This window comes from Monodon monoceros, unplaced genomic scaffold (genome assembly GCF_005190385.1).
Source record: "Monodon monoceros isolate NGI ecotype Baffin Bay Population unplaced genomic scaffold, NGI_Narwhal_1 Super_Scaffold_18, whole genome shotgun sequence".
Lineage (NCBI taxonomy): Eukaryota > Metazoa > Chordata > Mammalia > Artiodactyla > Monodontidae > Monodon > Monodon monoceros.
The window spans coordinates 84,074,741-84,094,703 of record NW_021703774.1 but is presented as its reverse complement, the minus strand read 5'-3'; the positions used below and the strand labels follow the sequence as shown (position 1 = coordinate 84,094,703).

Sequence of the window (19,963 nt, the reverse complement as noted above, 5' to 3'; positions counted from 1 at the left end):
AGCCACGGGTGGGTGGGTGTGGTGGTGTGATGAATTGGGCAATTGGGATTGACATGTATACACTGATGTGTATAAAATTGATCACTAATAAGAACCTGCTGTATAAAAAGATAAAATAAAAATTAAAAGAAAGATGCTAAGCTGTGACAGCAATAGGAAAAGAATACCAACCGCACGCAGTAGCTACCTAAAAAAATAAAATAAAATAACCGTCACTACAGTCAAAGTAACAAACATATTCATCACTCACAAAATATTGTTCATGGTCTTTTGTGATCTCCTCTTCTTGTCCTTCCCTGCTACCCCTCTATTTACCCCATGCCATACTCCTCTACCCCAGTCCCCAGGCAATCATCCATCTGCTTTCTTTTGCTATAGTTTTCATTTTCTAAAATGTTATATAACTGTAATCACACATTAGGTACTCCTGTTTTGTCTCACTTCTTTCACTCACCTTAATCATTTGGAGATTCATCTATGCTCTAGAGTGTACCAACAGTTCATTCCTTTTTATCCCTGAGTAGTATACCATTATATATTTATACCACTGTTTATTTATCCATTCACCTGTTGTTAGAGCTCTAGGTTGTAAATTAGCTTCCTGGACCTAATTCCAACATATGTGTGTGAGGCGGCTTCCCCACACTAACAAGCAATTCTTGGAGACAAGCAGAGTGTCCAAGAATTCAACTCAATTCTGACACTGTCTACCCAGAGATAGAATCATATTCTATGAGTAAAGGGCTCAGTCCCACAAGACTTCCTTCCATTTAAGATACCAGTCCCAAGCCCAGGTTGTAACCTGTGCTTCTGACCTACTTCCTATAGGTCAGAGGTTCCCATAACTTCTTTTTGGAATCTGGATAGAAACCCTTTATCTCATATGTGATTTGGAAATATTTTCTCCTCATCTGTGGCTTGTCTTTTCTTTCTCTTAACAGTATCTTTTGAAGACCAGAATTTTTAAAAAATTTTATAGAAGTCTAATTTATCAGTTATTTTATGGATTGTGCTTTTGGTGACTTATCGGAGAATTCTTTGCCTATCGAGGTTGCAAATATTTTCTCCTATATTTTCTTCTGGAGTATTATAGTTGTAGGTTTTATATTTAGGTCTATGACCTATTTTTTACTTAATTTTTGAGATATATGTATCCAAATTCATTTTTTTGCATATTTGCAATATCCAATTTTTCCAGTATCATGTTGAAAAAAATATCCTTTCTCTGTTGTATTAACTTTTTATCTTTGTTGCAAATCAATTGTTCACATATGTCTAGTTCTCTATTCTGTTCCATTAATCTATTTGTTTATTTTTATGCCAATACTGTGCCTTCTTTATTGTTGTAACTTCATAGAAAGTAGCAAAATCAGGTAGTGCTTGTCCTCCACCTTTGTTCTTTATCAAATTTGTTTTTGCTATTCTAAGACCTTTGCATTCCCAAGTGAATTTTAGAATCAATATTCAAATGTCTACAAAGAAATCTGCTGTGACATTGATTGCAATTACAATGAATCTACTGATAAATTTGGGAAGAATTGACATTTTAACAGCACTGTCTCTTAGCCCATGTACATGGTATATCTCTCCATTTATTTATATCTTTTTCAATTTCTCTCAGCAATATTTTTTTGTTTATTTATGTTTGGTTTTTAGTTTTCAGTGTGTAGATGTTTCACATCTTTTGTAAGATTAATTCTTAAATATTTCATAGTTTGATGCTATTGTAAATGTATTTTTTAAAAATTGAGTTCTGAATATTTGTTGCTAATATGCAGAAGAACTATGGATTTTCTTTCTTTATTTAAGTATAGTTGGTTTATAATATTGTGTTATTTCAGGTGTACAGCATAGTGATTCAGTATTTTTGCAGATTATACTCATTATAGGTTATTACAAGATGATGCATATAATTCCCTGTGCTATGCAGTATATCCTTGCTGCTTATGTATTTTATATATAGTCATTTGTATCTGTTATCCCATACCTTTAATTTGTTCCTCCATCTTCCCTCTCCCATTTGGTAAACACAAGTTTATTTTCTATATCTATGAATCTGTTTCTGTTCTGCATATTCATTTATTTTTATTATATTTTAGATTCCACATGTAAGCGATATCATATAGTATTTGACTTTCTCTGACTTATTTAACTATGCACAATATTCTCTAGGTCCATGCACATTGTTGCAAATGGCAGTATTTCATTCTTTTTATGGCTAATATATATATTATATATATATATATTTCTTTATTCAATTCAATATCTTCTTTATTCAATTGTCTGTTGATAGGCACTTGGGTTGCTTCCATGTCTTGGCTATTTTCAATAGCCAATAGGCTATGAACTTTAGGGTGCAATTATCTTTTTGGATTAGAGTTTTTGGTTTTTCTCAGTATATAATCATGAGTAGAACTGCTAGATAATATGGTAGTTCTATTTTTAGTTTTTTGAGGAAACTCCATAGTTCCTTAGTGGTTGCACCAATTTACATTCCCACCAACAGTGTACAAGGATTCCCTTTTCTCCACATCCTCACCAACATTTGTTATTTGTAGACTTTTTGATGACAGCCATTCTGACAGATGTGAGGTGATACCTCACTGTGGTTTTGATTTGCATTTCTCTAATAATTAATGATGCTGAGTATCTTTTCATGTGCCTGTTAGCCATCTATCTGCATGTCTTCTTTGGAAAAATGTCTGTTCAAGTCTTCTGCCCGTTTTTGATTGGATTATCTGGTTTTTTGATATTGAGTTGTATGAGCTGTTTATATATTTTGGATACTAACCCCTTGTTGGTTGCATAATTTGCAAATATTTTCTCCCATCCCATAGGTTGTTTTTTTATTTTGTTGATGGTTTCCTTTGCTGTGCAAAAACTTTTAACTTTAATTAGGTCTCATTTGTTTATCTTTGCTTTTATTTCTTTTGCCTTAGGAGACTGATGCAAGAAAATATTGCTATGATTTATGTTGAGAGTGTTCAGCCTATGTTCTCCTCTAGGAGTTTTATAGTTTCTGGTCTTACATTTAGGTATTTAAACCATTTTGCATTTATTTTTGTATATGGTGTGAGAGAATGTTCTAACCTCTCTGTTTTACATGTGGCTGTCCAGTTTTCCCAGCACAACTTTTTGAAGAGACTGTCTTTTCTCCATTGTGTATTCTTGCCTCTTTTGCCATAGATTAATTGATCATAGGTGCATAGATTTATTTCTGGGCTCTCTATTCAGTTCCATTGATCTATGTATCTGTTTTGGGGCTGATACCATGTTGTTTTGATTACTGTAACTTTGTATTGATCTTATGGATAAAATCTTATAGAAAAGCCCGCAAGAACTTTTTGGCCAACGCAATAGTACGTGTGAAGTCTGGGAGGGTTATAATCCCAGCTTTGTTCTTTTTTCTCTGTACATTGACCAAATATCTCCCAGACTAAGATATATCTATAGATAAATTATTGTTTAACTAGAATTTTAATTAATTTAACTCTTAAGATGTAAAATTTACCAGTCCTTATCTCCAAATTTTTGAGATTCCTTACAATAGCCCTTTGCACAGGCAATAACAGGTAATGAAATAGAATGAAATAGACTTGAATATGTCAAGTCCCAAAGAACAGTACTAACTGCCATGGAAATACAAAGATTTTCAGCTGGATTGACGAAGGAGGTGACATTCAAATAAACACATTCAAATGAGTGTAGTCTTTTTGAGCAGCTAACTCTTGACTATGAGGCCTGGGAAATACTCAAATCCATCTAACTAAACATGGGTTCCATTTATTGAGTACTGGTCATACATCAGTCTCTTTGGTAAGATGATTTAACCTTTACTTCTACCCTATAATGTATAAGTATTACCTCATTTTACACAGGGATAAATTGTAACTGGAAATGTTAAGTAGGTTTACAAATCTCACACACCTGTTCAGTGACGTAGGTGAAACTTGACTTCAACTTTGACTTCAAAGCCTATGTAATAAATCATTATACTTTTATTTTTTTACCTCTTGAGCATTTCCAAATAAAATTAAAATCTACCTTTATTTTAACTTGGTTAAAGTAATTATTAACAATTAAGAATAATTCTGAAGGTCAAGATAAGAAGGAAGGGAAAAGAGAAGGACAAAATAAAGAAATAGGAAAATGGTATGAGATAGATATAAGTATTTGACCTTTTTAACAGAGAAGATTACTCTATTATGTAACATAAGTAGCTCATCAGGCTTATTTATAGCCTGAATGAACTATCACTTAAGACCATCTGATTTCTGGGTATCTTGACACTGCAATGAGGGTATGATGGATTATAAAAGCAATCTATGCACTAGAAAAAGCATAGTTCTAATGGGAGAAAAAACAAAAATTGACTTTATTGCTTTGTATATCAGTCTTATGTGCAGTTTTAAAATATGAGTCACTATACAGAAACTCATTACTTCTGAGAGAAAATTCAAAACTGTGTATCTGGATCTCTAGAATTGAGGACCAGACTGTGGATACTGATGTCCTCACTGAAAAATGAAATTATATTTTTAAAAATTTCAAGCTCTCATTGTAATCTCTTTTTGTTTCTTCACTGGATATTTGTTGCTCAATGTTATCTCTGCTGTAAGGTTGACATTTTCTGGAGGGTTGCTATTGCTTAGTCATGTTTATATCTCCCACAGCACTTAGAACAGAAAACACCATATATGTTTCTTCAGTAGAAGGATGAATGAGGCATAGATATGTTCCCCACATTTTCATGTGGAGAAGTTCATAGACCAAATGTAGAGTGTATATGCATCTCAGAGTATATAAGAAACTGGTGGATCAAGTCACTGACCTTCTCCACAGCTGATTGACCAGCCTATTCCTGATCCCAGGGCTTCCTTCAGTCCCTGAGCACTGACATGGTATGTGTCACTGACTCAGCCTCCTCTAAGAATGGCTCTATTGCTTACTTCTAGAGTGCTTAATTTAATGTTAAGCATCTTTAGCTTGCTGAATTGAAACAAACATGGTGTCCAAGATGAACCAATTGGTTCCTCAGTTCAGAGACTAAAAGAGCAAGAAGTTTGGGGAAACTTTCCAGAAAAGATTCACAGCTCAAACCCAAGGTGATGCTGGAGATCCTTGAACCCTGGACATATGTGTCCTCTGATCTCTGGTGCCACTTTGCAGAGCCAGGTCACTTATGTCCTCTTTTTTTCCTTCTACATTTTAGGGCAAGAATATCTCAGCATGGGCATGAGTAGCTTGAAATTGCTGAAGTATGTCCTGTTTTTCTTCAATTTGATCTTCTGGGTAAGTCTGTCTCTTCTGAGCATGGTTGAACTCACCTCTTCCTAGCTACACTCTACTTCTCTCTCCTCTCCTGAAGAGCCTGGTGTGGAGTGGAACCCACACATGCCCAGGTCAGGTGCAGTATACACAGCCTAATAAGAAGGGGATGATAATTTTCTCCCCTCTTTCCATCCTGCCATAATATAAGCCTGCAAAATTGAAAGATACCAGTGCAGTAGAGGATACTGTTTCTCTGGGAGCTTTAGGCTATTACTGCTCACTGCTGACATCTATGGGTCAGAAACCTAAGACTCTACATTCCCTGTATTTAATGGCTCTTTTCTTCTTGCTCCCCCGATGCCCAAACCTAACCCCTTGGAAAGAATAGATGATTGAAAAGGAAGTCACCTTTTCTGGCGAGGTGTCACTATACCAGATTAAGCAATTGAATTTCAGACATAGGATAGGTTGGTACTCATGTTTCTATGAGAAGATCCTTAAGAGTTTGGCTTCTCTAGTTTTCTGCCAAGAAAGATGAACTTCTCAACCAGGGTATTCCCTTTACATGGTTGTGGTTTCCAAAGGGAAGACCATATATAAGTAGTTGAGGGAACAAGGAGTAGGGATCTGAATCATGAAGATCTGGAAGCAAGAGTGGGAATCTGAAGCATGAAGATACTGTGTTACCCATAGGAATGAGCTTTCCCTGGTATCTGATATGGGTAGGATGAGGCATGAGTGGGACAGCACAGGAGATGATAACTTTTTTTCTAAGGGCATGGGGAAATCTGGGTAAAGAGTTTGTTGTGTAGAACCAATAGAAAAAGGTGATTATAATCTCATGTAAGTGAGTATGAGGAGATATTCAAGGACCACATTTTATTTCAGAATGTTATGTGATTCTTCCTTTCAGCTCTGTGGCTGTTGCATTTTGGGCTTTGGGATCTACCTCCTGATCCATAACAACTTTGGAGTGCTCTTCCATAACCTCCCCTCTCTCACGCTGGGCAATGTGCTTGTCATCGTGGGTTCCATTATCATGGTGGTTGCCTTCCTGGGCTGCATGGGATCCATCAAGGAGAATAAGTGCCTGCTTATGTCGGTGAGTTACTCTCACAGTTGATGTGGTGCCCTAAGTGGGGCGACATGATGCCTTGGCTTAAGCCACAAGCAAGATATTTTCTGGCAACTCACCTATTAGTGCAGGGAAATCATAGGAACATAAAATTGGCACCTCAGGTCAGTCCACTCTGTCTAGACCAGTAGTATTTTGTTCTTGACTGTGGTCCTAGGGATAGATAAGAGAGGGCATCGCTATCCTCCTTGACATCCATTTTACACTGTTAATGACGACCTTATCATAATAATTTGCCTTCATAACTTTTATTTCTTCTTTCTTTTTCCTATAGATTTCATCATTTATTTTATTTTTAAAATTTTTATTGGAGTATAGTTGATTAACAATGTTGTGTTGGTTTCCAGTGTACAGCAAAGTGAATCTATTATACATAAACATATATCCACTCTTTTTTTGTTTTTAGCTTCTTTTCCCATGTAGGCCATTACAGAGTATTGAGTAGAGTTCCCTGTGCTATACAGCAGGTTCTTATTAGCTATCTATTTTATATATAGTAGGGTTTCTATGTCAATCCCAATTTCCCAATTTATCTCCCCCCATTTCTTATTTATATCTGGTTGAAATCAACTGTCATCCATCTGCCTAAATCCTCCTCACATTAGTATATATTTCCAGGATCTGACTCAGAGTCACTAACTGATGGAAAATATAGTCTCTAGATTCTTCTGAGTGCTGTAACCCTCCTAAAATGGCAGAGGATGCTTACCTATCTGATATCTGCACTAGATACACCATAGTTTGAGTGACCCAAATGGGTGAAGGCCTAGGCTGCAGCTGTTGAGGTCTAACATGAGAGATGCTAGAGCTTTTCACTTGCTCCCTGTCAGTTACCTATCCTAAGGAACACCTTTAGACTTAGGTTTTTCCTCTAAGATCTATGGAGGAAGAGCTCTTCATTCCTCTGGTGTGCTCAGAACAGAGCTCGGTATAACAGTGCCACTCTATCCATAAATATGGGTTCCCAGTCACCTTTCTTTTTCCTCAAGTCATGTGGTTAATCTTCTTTCCATTATGGGTGGACTGTTAAACTGGAGTCAAGAGATAGAATAAGAGGGCTTCCCTGGTGACACAGTGGTTAAGAATCCACCTGCCAATGCAGGCGACATGGCTTCGAGCCCTGCTCCAGGAAGGTCCCACATGTCGCAGAGCAACTAAGCCCATGTGCCACAACTACGGAGCCTGCACTGTAGAGCCCTGTGAACCACGACTACTGAAGCCCATGTGCCTAGAGCCCATGCTCTGCAACAAGAGAAGCCACCGCAATGAGAAGCCGGCGCACAGCAACGAAGACCCAACACAGCCAAAAATAAATTAATTAATTAAAAAAGAAAAAAAAAAGGGGGATAGAATAAGAAAGTCCTTGTTCTCAGATAGTTCCCAGACTAGTGGCAAAAGATGGAAGATTATAGACTTGGGAAAAAGGTTTTAAGTAGTCAAAATTTGTGTTGGGGTAAAAAATGAAGGAAAGTGAATAAGTGAAAATGTGTTTTCTGTTAATTGTGATTGGCATAAGCACCTAGAGTTGGAGATAAATATGAGTTAAGATCATGATTAGAGCGCCTTTTCTCCCCATCTGTACAGGGCTCCTCTCAACCTCTACCATTACCTTCCTCCACCCTAAAATAGCCCTTTGCTTGCAGAAAGGACCAGGCCCCAAATTCTAAAGACACATGGTTCAGTTTACTAGTTTTTGCTCAGTTGTTTCAATAGGCTGATGCTAAAACTTCTTCATTGATTCAACAAATGGTGTTGCCTATTCATTATGCACATGGAGCTCAGTGGGCACAATGGGTAGAAGCACAATGGGAAGAAGAGAACAAAGTTAAAAGACAGCTGATCTGCCCTCTAGAGTCTTAGAATATAGTTGTAGGAAAAGAACAAATATTCCTCACAAAACAAGAGAAAGCTTATGAAGGCTCAAACAGGCAGGAGCAGAACCTCCTGCACATGTGCAGAGACATGCCTGGATGCTCCCAGGGTGGAGTAGAGGTGGGGGAGGAATGAGGATCAGTGCTGTGAGCATCTCTCTTCTTTGCCCCAGTTCTTTGTCCTGCTGCTGATTATCCTCCTTGCTGAGGTGACCTTGGCCATCCTGCTCTTCGTGTATGAACAGAAGGTACGTTATAGAGAATCAGACTCATTGTTGTATTGCTAAGAGTGGGTAGTGTGCAGTGGAGAAGAAATTGGCACAAAATAAGTCCTATAATAGAGTTAGAATCAAAGTAGAAGGACGAAGGAAAGAGGGATTAATTGCAATTGGGGAGAGAAAAAAAATCATGAAGGAGATTGCATTTGAGTGGTGTTTTGAAGGATGAATAGGAAGAACGGTAAAAAAGCAAGTTTATCTTCCTCCTATTTACCTATTTACTTTTCTCCATGTGTTTGGCAGTACAGAATATCTGTCTCAGTGCCTAAGAGAACTCATGCTTTGATTGTCCGTTTTCCTCCTTTGTAAAACCAGAGTTCTGGAAGGACAAGAGACCACTGTGTACTTCTTCCTTCAATGCCATCTCATCCTCAGCATTTCTTCCTATATATAAGCTCCCTCCCCTCACTTCCTAGTTCTGAGGAGACCATTTGGAAGGGAGGAGCAGATGGAACCATTTTATTAGCCTACATTAGAAATTCCTTGTTCCTTGAACTCACTTGCTTTTTACAATGTCTTCTCTGCTGGAATGTGCCCCACCCAGCTGAATGACTATGTGGCTGAGGGTCTGACTGACAGCATCCAGCAATATTACTCAGACAACAGCACCAAGGCGGCATGGGACTCCATCCAGTCATTTGTGAGTACAAGTGGAATTCTCCTCAGCTCAGCCCAGACATAATTTTCCAACCTCAGTCCCTGGGGACTAGACGGGTCTTCCTTTCATGAAAGTTTCAGAATCTAAGGTCCACAGCTCCTAGGTTAAGAATAATGTTTGGCTATCACAAACAGGAGAGCACAGGAATCAGCTTGATTGGTACAAAGTTGTCTACATTCTCTTTTACCCTTCATCCACTCGGGCTCATTTTTTAAGCCCTACTGAGATGTAAGAAAGACCCAGACATGTTATACTGGATTCGTTTATGTATTTTCCAAAATTTTTCTGAAAACAGAAATTGTTTAATGCAAGAAATCTCTTTTGAAGTCCTGAGTAGCCCAAATCATTCTTGTTATCTAGCTCACCAGCACCCCATTCCTCATACCCTAACCCACCAACAAACATACATATTAACTCCTGCCTTGGTGTGTTGGGGTCGGGGGCCAGCATGACACTGGCACAGCTTGTGTCTCAGACAATACCATTATGACCACATGGAGCCGCCTGTGGCCCTGCTATGCCTGCTTAGTGTGGAGTAAAAGAAATAGCACAGGGCTCCCCTGGTGGCGCAGTGGTTGAGAGTCCGCCTGCCGATGCAGGGGACACGGGTTCGTGCCCCAGTCTGGAAAGATCCCACATGTTGCAGAGCGGCTGGGCCCGTGAGCCATGGCCGCTGAGCCTGCGCGTCCGGAGCCTGTGCTCCGCAACGGGAGAGGCCACAACAGTGAAAGGCCCGCGTGCCGCAAAAAAAAAAGAAAAAGAAATAGCACAGGAATTAAAGCCCAGAGACCAGGATTGGGTAGTCTTGGAAAAGTCACTTAACCTTTCTGGATCCCCAATTCTTTCTTTTTCTTTCTTTTTTTTTTTTTTTTTAAATCCTGTTTAGAAGCCTTCTTATTATAGAATTTCTAAACTTATACAAAAGAAAAGAGAATAATAGAAAAATGTATCTCTGGGTACATATCACCCAGCTTCAATAGTCAACATTTTGCCAATATTGTTTTAGCTAACCCTCTATACTTTTTTTGTTAGTATTTATTAAAGCAAATAATAGATATTATATCATTTAAAATTAAATATAAAGATAATAACTTCCTTTTTAACAAACACTTTATTTATTTGTTTATTATTATTATTTTTGTTTGTGGTACGTGGGCCTCTCACCGCTGCGGCCTCTCCCACTGCGGAGCACAGGCTCCGGACGCGCAGACTCAGCGGCCATGGCTCATGGGCCCAGCCGCTCCGCGGCATGTGGGATATTCCTGGACTGGGACACGAACCCGCGTCCCCTGCATCGGCAGGCGGACTCTCAACCACCGATCCACCAGGGGAGCCCCAAACACTTTATATTTTTAGAGCAGTCTTAGGTTTACAACAGAACTGAGAGGGAGGTACAGAGATTTCTCATATACTCCCACAAATGCATAGCCTCCCCCATTATCAACATCACTCACTAGAATGGTACATTTTTTTAGATGAAGGATGAGCCTACATTGACACATAATTATCATCCAAAGTCCATAGTTAACATTAGGGTTCACTCTTGGTGTTGCACATTCTATGCATTTGAACAAACTTATAATGACATATGTGCATCATTATAATATCATACAGAGTAGTTTCCCTGCCCTAAAAATCCTCTGTGCTCTGCCTATTTATACCTCCTCCTACCCTCATCCTTGGCAACCACTGATCTTTTTATTGTCTCCATAGTTTTGCCTTTTCCAGAATGTCGTATAGTTGAAGTCATACTGTATATAATCATTTCAAGCTGGCTTCTTCCACTTACTAATATACTTTTAAGATCCCTCCATGTCTTTTCATGGCTTGATAGCTCATTTACTTTTAATGTTAATATTCCATTTTCTGGATATACCACAGTTTACTTATTTATTCACCTATTGAAGGACATCTTGGTTGCTTCCAAGTTTTGGCAATTATGAATAAAGCTGCTATAATCATCCATGAGCAGTTTTTTTTCTGTGGACATAACTTTTCAACTCCTTTGGATAAATACTGAGGAACATGATTGCTGGTTCATTTGGTGAAAGTATGTATAATTTGTAAAAAGCCTCCAAATGGTCTTCCAAAGCATCTGTACCATTTCTCATTCCCACCAGCAATGTATGGGTGTTCCTGTTGCTCCACATCTCATGAGTATTTAGTGTCAGTGTTCCAGATTTTGACCACCTTCATAGGTGTGTACTGGTAGCTCATTGTTTTAATTTTCATTTCCTTGATGACGTATAATGCGGATTTTCATATGTTTATTTGCCATCTGTATATCTTCTGTGGTGAGGTGTCTGTTAAGGTCATTGGTTCATTTTTTAATCAGGTTGGTTGTTTTCTTATTGTTGAGTTTTAAGAGGTTTTTTTTTTTAAATATTTAGGCAAAAATCCTTTATCAGATGTGTCTTTTGCAAATATTTTCTCCCAGTCTGTGGCTTGTCTTCTAATTCTCCTGATATTGTCTTTTGCAGAATATAAGTTTTTAATTTTAACTGAGTCCAGCTTATCAATTATTTCTTTCATGGGTCATACCTTTGGTGTTTCTTCTAAAAATATATCTTCATAATCAAGGTCATGTAGGTTTTCTCCTGTATTATCTTCTAAGATTTTTATAGTTTTGTGTTTTACTTTTAGGTCTATGATCTATTTGGAGTTAATTTTTGTGAAGGGTGTAAGGTCTCAGTCTAGATATTTTCTTTCTTTCTTTCTTTCTTTCTTTTTTTTTTTTTTGCATGTGAATATCCAGTTGTTCCAGCACCATTTGTTAAACAGACTATCTTTTTTCCATTGTATCACCTTTGCTCCTTTGTCAAAGATCATTTGACTACATTTTTGCAGGCCTGTTTCTGGGCTCTCTAAATCTATTTGTCTATTCTTTCACCAATACCGTACTGTCTTGATTACTGTAGCTTTATAGTAAGCCTTGAAGCTGGGTAGCATCAGTCCTCCAACTTTGTTCATGTTCTTCAATATTGTATTGACTATTCTCAGTCTTTTGCCTCTCTATATAAACTTTAGAATCAGTTGGTTCATATTCATAAAATAACTGGCTGGGATTTTGATTGGGGTAGCACTGAATCTATAGATCAAGTTGGGAAGAACTGATACCTTAACATTGAGTCTTCCTATCCACGAACATGGCATATCTCCCCACTTACTTGGTTCTTCTTCGATTTTGTTCATCAGGGTTTTATGAGTTTTTTCCTCATACAGATCTTGTACATATTTTGTTAGATTTATATTGAATACCTAAGTATTTCATTTTGGGGGATGCTAGTGTAAATGGTATTGTGTTTTTAATTTCAAATTCCACTTATTCATTGTTGTAATATAGGAAATCAATTGACTTTTGTATATTAACTTTATATTCTGCAACCTTGTTATAATTGCTTGTTAGTCCCAGGATTTTTTTATGTCAATTCTTTCAGATTCTCTTCATAGATGATCATATCACCTGTGAACAAAAACAGTTTTATGTCTTCCTTCCCACTCCGTATACTCTTTCTTTCTTTCTTTTTTATATTTTTGTGTTCCCCTCTAAAGTTTTCACTGTGTACATCTCTTATTTTCCCTAATTCAGTTAACATTTTTATTACCAATATTTTGAATTCTTTATCTGTAAATTATTTCTATTGCATTATTTATTTATTCAGAGGTTTTCTTTTGCTCTTTCAATTGAGAGCAGGTGCTCTGCCTTTTCATTTTGCTTAACTTTCTCTGCCTCTATTAATCTAGGTGAAAGAGTTACCTATTGCAGTCTTGAAGGGGTATTGTTATGTGGGAGTGTCCCTGTATAGACTATGCATGCCCAAAGCCTTTGGTGGGAGCTGGATTTGATGTGGATGCAAGTCACATCTTTCCTTAGTGTGTGCTGACAGCTATCACCTTGGTGGTGAGTGGGGCTAGAGATGGAAGGACTAGATCTAGACCCAGATGTAAGGTGGAACTTCCCCTCTGCTCAGTGATCATCACTGCCCTATCAGTGGCAGGGTCTAATCCAAGTTGCTGGAGCCAAAGCCCTAAGAGTCAGACCTGAACTGGCTCTGTTCCCTTTAAGTGTGTGTTTTCCCCTCTGCCTGCACTGGGGCCCTTGACCCAGAAAGAGGAAGTGCTGAAGCAAGTGGGACCCCTGTGGGCTCTTGGCTCATGTCAGCTGAAGACAGACATCTGAGCTGTCTTTGATGTGCTGCTTCACAGACACCTGCAATTGTTTCCCTCATTCTGCTCAGAAGCAGCCTTGGGTGCAAATCCCCTTGTCCCTCACAGCCAATCACTGCCCCCAGCCTCTGCTTCCCCTGCCCTGTTGTGGAGCCACACCTCAGGGCAGGTGGGGCCCGCATGAACTCTCAGTGTATGGCGGACGGGGGGAAGGTGGTGGAACAGCCTCCATCAGAGATCTAGGATGTTTCTGATGCACTGCTTGAGTAAACACCAACAATGGCAGCTGCTGCTCCACCCAGGCTCCGCCCCGATACTGGGTCACCTCTGAGTTCCATGGTTTCCATCTTCTCCTTGGTCATGGTCACCCCAGATCAAGTGCTGCACTGTGACATGGGGCCAGAGCATTTGCTTGGCTTGGGTTAGGGCATGTGAGTAGGTGGTTGCAAGAAATCTGGCAGCTGTTAAAGCAAACATCTCTCCACCCTGTCTTGGAGGCAAGCCAGCATGCATGCGCTCCTCACGAGTGGAGTCCAGGCTTCCACGGCCCTCCTGTTGATCCAACCAGTACTCCAGTCAGACAAGGTACCTTTTCTCCCAAGCATAGGAACCCACGACTGGGGCTCCAAATTTGGGATTCTCACCACTCACTCCCCAGCATCGGTATCCCACCCATGCATTCTCCCTTTTACTCTGAGTTCCCTCCCAGGGGCACAGGTCCTGACCTAATCACATTTTTCCCCTTCCTACCCAATTATATGTGTATTTTTTTTCAGCCTTGGTTGTACAGGATTCCTTCAGCCAGTTTTTAGTTAGTTTTCAGTGAGATTTTTTTTTTTTTTTTTTTGCGGTATGCACGCCTCTCACTGTTGTGGCCTCTTCCCTTGCGGAGCACAGGCTCCGGACACGCAGGCTCAGCAGCCATGGCTCACGGGCCAGCCGCTCTGTGGCATGTGGGATCTTCCGGGACCGGGGCACGAACCCATGTCCCCTGCATCAGCAGGTGAACTCTCAACCACTGCGCCACCAGGGAAGCCCTCAGTGAGAATTTTTCCACATGTAGATGTATTTTTGATGTGTTCATAGGGGGAGGTGAGCTTCCCGTCCTCATACTCCACCATCTTGATCAATCTCTCCAGGCCACCTTTTAATTTTGATGATTTTCTCTATTGATTTCCTATTTTCAATTTCATTGATTTCTGCTTTAATTCTCATTTATTTTTCTTCTTACTTTGAACTTAATTTGCTCTTTTTCTAGTTTTCTAAGATATACACTGAGATTATTGATTTTTTGATCTTTCTTCTTTTCTAATATTTTTATTCAGTGTATCAATTTCCCTCTAAGCACTGCTTTTGCTGCATCCCATATATTTTTATAAGTTGTGTTTTCACATGTGTTTTCATTTTTGTATACATTTTCCAATATTTTTAAATTTCTCTTGAGATTTCTTCTCTGATCGTGTGTTATTTAGAAGTGTGTTGCTTAATCTTCTTGTAAAATAAGGTCTATTTAATACACCTAAAATTTTACAATAATTCTTTAATATCATTAATAAATGTCTATAATCATTTATCAAAAAATATTATTTTTAATTGGTTTCTTCCAACCAAGATCCAAACAAGGTCCACATATTATATTTGGATAATATGTCTCTAAATCTCTTTTAATTTATGACAGTATCTCTCTGTGTTCATGCTATTTACTTGTGGAAAGAAATTAGGTTGTTTTTCCTATAGAATTCCCCAATTTCTGGATTTGGCTATTTGCTTCTCAAAGGATTTTAGCATCAGGGAGTCTCTGTCTCCCATACTTGTGAATCTGGAGGCTTGATAAAGGTTCCATTTGTGGTGAGACTAACATAGATATTTCCTACAGCATCACATAAGCAGGCACAGAATATCTGATTGTCCTACTTTTTGTGATCTTAAGACTTGTTGGTGAGTGTCAGAGGACAGAGGGAACAAAAACTGCCCAACAAACTGAGAAGGCATCTTGAGACCAAAAAGCGAGGCATGCAGCTCCATATAATCAATGGATCAGCTTATTACAGGGTAACTTACAGAGTGGGATTGGGAGTGGGCAGATAATTTGGAGGCATTTGCAGATGCATTCCACACTGCCAAGGGGCCATTGAGATGGTCTTATAGGTAACCTAGGGTATGGGGGTAGATACTTGGAAACAGGACGTGCATCCCTAAGTCAAGATTAACCATCTTACATTCCATCACTTCAATATGTTCTTCCTCTTGTTGTATTTTCTTTGACATAATGTCCTAAGTTGCAGGAGATGCCATCCAGACAGTCCCCTCTAGTGCCAGCGCCTCTTTAGTCTTCTCTAGTTCCCAGGTGAACTGTAATTCCTTTTCTGTGCTAATATTTAGAGTACATAACAGAGGCCATGCAACAGCTGCAATAGCTTGCTCACTTTTTTTTCACCCCACTTTCGCTTTGCTACCTCTTCAGTTAATACATCTAGTATGCCCTTTGGTGTTTTCAGGGTATCCCTCTACTCTTGCACCAACCTGAAGTGTTCCATAAATATAACCAGATCACCCCACATGGAAATGGCTGGCCAGCCTGGGATTTCCCCCACAGACAACAAGTTTTCCCTGTTTGGCCCCTTCACCCATTCCTGTATTATTTTCAGTCTCCTGCCTGGCTTGCCAATTGTCCAAGGATGGAGGGAACGAAAAGTGCCCAGTGAACTGAGTAGGCATCTTGAGACCAAAAAACAAGGCAGGCAGCTCCATATAATCACTGGGTCAGTTTATTATAGGGTAACTTACTCACAGGGTAGTATTAGGATCTGGAGGACAACGATCAGGAAGCATTCGCAGCTACACTCCACACTGCCAAGGAGCCATTGGGACAATTTTATAGTTAACTTAGGGTATGGAGGTAGATGCTTGGAAACAGGACATACATTCCTAAGTCAGAATGAATGGTAACTAGCCTTGTGGGCACTGGGAGTACATCAGCAAATGTTATCATCATTGTTTGGGGACTAACAGAGCATAGAGGCCACAATATCTATTAATTACAAAGCTCTTTATGACATAGAAGTGATTTACCGTACCCTGGGTAGGGTCAGCGGTATGATAGGAGAAACTGTAAGGGCCCAAAATAGCATCAGCTATGCTAACAGCCATACAGTGGGTCTAGGTGTGGTCAGCCTGATCCCTCCATTATAAAGTCTCCTGTGTGCCTAATTTTTTATTTGTAAATGTGAATAAATTAAATATGCCCTCTCTACTTCAAGAAGTTTTGTGTGAAGGAAATGGTATCACAGGTTTGAAAGTACTTAGTTCTAAGGAGCCATACTAGTCAGGCCAATTCTGGATTTTCTGCTACAGAGTCAGATCTGAAGAGCCTACCATTTCTCCAAGGCCCATGGTTTTCTTTCTGTTATATTACTAACCATCACTTGTTTGGGGTTTGGCTTTCAGCTGCAATGTTGTGGTGTAAATGGCACGAGTGATTGGATGGGCAGCGCACCAGCATCTTGCCCCTCAGACCCACAAGTTAAGGTAATTTATTTTTAGAAACTTTTCTGCTATTGGCCACTGTGGTTAAATTTTTAATTACCTTAGAAACTCCAGTCATACAGGACCTAGTCCTCCCAGCCAGAAACAGGAAACCTTAAACAAAAGAGAGACCAGGGAAACAACTCATATAACTAGACAAATAAGAAAAACAAACAAGAAAAAGAATAAGTTCATCTAGATTAGAGATGCCATGAAGAATCTTGCTACTCTAAAGTATTACATTAGAGGAGAAAATTTATGTGATAGTGGCAGAAGACTATGTCTAGATTTTTCTTGAGCAAGAATTAGGTCTTCTTATGGTTGAAGGTGAAATTGTAAGGTTGAAGCAGAAAAGCTTCTCTCTACCTGTTTCCCTGGTCTCCTTCCTTGGAGATGGCAGCATCCAACCCTTTAGCAGAATGTATCATAAGTGAAGGAGTGAGGAGTTGGGGAAGAGAGAGTTGACAGAACTTCTGACTAGACCCAGAGAAGAAGCCCAAATCAACTTTCAAATAGACTAAGTCCCTAAGGTCCTGTTACTCACTTGAGGTTGTTTGGAAATCTCTGGAATTTGGGAGGGTCTGTGAAGAAAGACTGGGACACCTACCAACCAGCAACTGCCCTGCAGCTTGGCAGGCCTATTATGTTTACTGGCTTTTGAAGCAGAAGCTGAAATGCAACCAGTCCTAGGATTGCATAGCCTATATTCCCATTTGTCAATCCCAAGACACTAATGAATATTCAAAAAACACAAAGACATATGTTGTTGACCTGCCTCTTAGGATCTAGTTTAACTCAGTGTGTAAAGATCTAAGACTTCTACTTTAGATGACACTGTAATGATAATAATACCAGAAAAGTCTCTAGTTTAATATTTTCTATTTTATGCCCATTTCTTCATCCATATAAAAATAATAAAAATATAATGCCTGGCCTAAGTCTCTTGGCATAAGGCAAAATACAAACTATCTTCCCAAATAAGCCTCCTGATAAAGTTGAGTAATATAGTAGCGTCATTTGTACTTGTAATTTTTTCTAGGGTTGCTATGTAAAAGCAAAACTGTGGTTTCACTCCAATTTCCTGTATATCGGAATCATCACTATCTGTGTATGTGTGATCCAGGTAAGAGCTTAACCGGAGGATTACTTTGAGGATTAAATGAGATGTCATGTAATTTTTAGAATGGTACCAGGTACAAAAATATGAGCTCCCCCAGTAAAGTAGAAAATGATGTTATTACCAGTTTAAGGCATATAGAAAATATGCTGTAAGATCTATCTGGTCAATTTATCCCTAAGAGAAATGAGTGTTTCATTGTCAAATTAAAAGCCACCAAGCAGAACCTTACTTTGGTCCCTCACAGAGCTGGTCTGGAAAAGCCTGTGATGAATAAAGCATTCCGCTTGAAAAATCGGCCTTGTGTGCTAAGCAGGAGTTGGTGATGAAAACTGTAATCAATTTCCTCATTGCTTCTCTGCTTAGTTTGACAAGTCAGGGGTGAACGGGTGATAGTTTTTTGGGTTTTTTTATTATGTGATATTTCTACCATTTTTATACCCAAGTTTCTTGAGTATATCACAGATTAGCTAAGACCTAATCAGGAATCTCAGAGAGAAATGATTTTTCTCTACTTGAAAACCAAGGAGGCCTAAGGCAAGGGTAGAGATCACTCACTGCACAAAGTATTGACCTGTGCAGAGCTTGATTATACCAGCAGCAGGACTTCTGTGATTTATTAAGGAGACAAAAGATGTCCCAACACTTTATACTCTACTGTCTTGCCATCATTACCCCCACTTGTCTCCCCACTGCCATTCTAAAGCTAAAGGAGAAAACTCCTGAGAAAGAATTAGAAGTGAGAGTAGGAAGGGTAGTCTCAGTGTGATGGACAATTTCTTTTTCTCTGAGACTGATCCCAGGGACTGTGGGTGAGATGTTTCCACCTGTAAAGACCTCACACTTTCCCAACTGTTTCCTCAGGTATTGGGGATGTCCTTTGCACTGACGTTGAACTGCCAGATTGACAAAACCAGCCAGGTCCTAGGATTATGACCTGTGGCTGCCTTGTGCGGGAAAGACTTGTTTCATCACTGGAAATCCAAAACCACTTGTAACATGAAGCTCTAAATGACCACCTCCTGAACTGGTGTCTGTGTCCCCCTCCCACCTCTTCCCTGTTGAGTCCCTGTCTCATACAACCAGAGAAGAGGGTGTTGGTCAGGCACTTCCCATCTCAGATAGCAAGACAATCCTTTATCATTCATGGCAGCAGCCTTGTCACTCATTAATAACTGAGCATTTGTCAGACATGAAAGTCCAAGAGAACCTGTGGTACTAATGGCTCAAGATCAAAGGATGGGTCTGCAGCTTGAGTTTTTGCATCTTCCCATTGTCAAACAAGTCTCTGGTCTCTAAATCATGCCCAGTCCACTCTCCAAAGTCAACCAAGAAATAAGCTTAAGGGAGCTCTGGGTCCAGATTCACTGGATCATTGTCACAATCCTCTGTTTCCTTTTGACTGGGGGCCTTGGCTACAGGAATGACAGAGTACCCTTTCTCCAAATGTTAGGTTTCATTTCAATTTCTTTATTAAAGGGTCTTATTGATTCATCTAAGTCTTTCCAAAATAAACTATCCAATGACTCACACCGTGATTTCAGACAATCTCTTAGCCTTTGATTTACATAACTATGAAGGAATTCAGCAGGATAGGTATTTCTGGTTGTTTAGGTAATAATTACATTCAAAAGAGTTCTGGTGTTATTTCTCTTTCAGATAAGGTTTTGTTAATGTACTATTTTAATTCTTCAATAAATAAAATAGCTTATGCTCTGTCAATCACTACATTCTCATTCCTTTGTCTCAAATATAATTTCCATGACTCAACCTAATTGCCCTGCCAGCAAGTTAGGGATATTAGTTATCTACTGCTGCATAATGAATTACTCCAAAACTTGTTGCTGAGAACAATGAACATTTATTATCTGACAGTTTTTGTTGATCATGAATCTGGGAGCGGCTTTATTGGGTGATTATGGCTCGTGATCGCTCACATGA

The 19,963-nt window shown here is 39.2% G+C and overlaps 1 protein-coding gene across 1 annotated transcript in view; it reads left to right on the top strand.

The window, feature by feature from the left end:
- The window catches only part of CD53 (CD53 molecule), a 32,292-nt gene extending 12,548 nt beyond the window's left edge, over window positions 1–19,744 (top strand). Inside the window, exons 2-8 of the mRNA XM_029229398.1 lie at window positions 5,213–5,292; window positions 6,185–6,373; window positions 8,451–8,525; window positions 9,100–9,195; window positions 16,828–16,908; window positions 17,945–18,028; window positions 18,887–19,744. Coding sequence (XP_029085231.1) covers window positions 5,230–5,292; window positions 6,185–6,373; window positions 8,451–8,525; window positions 9,100–9,195; window positions 16,828–16,908; window positions 17,945–18,028; window positions 18,887–18,958 — 660 coding nt within the window. The 5' untranslated portion in view covers window positions 5,213–5,229 and the 3' untranslated portion in view covers window positions 18,959–19,744. The remainder of the gene's footprint in view (window positions 1–5,212; window positions 5,293–6,184; window positions 6,374–8,450; window positions 8,526–9,099; window positions 9,196–16,827; window positions 16,909–17,944; window positions 18,029–18,886) is intronic.
- The last annotated feature ends 219 nt before the right edge of the window (window positions 19,745–19,963 follow it).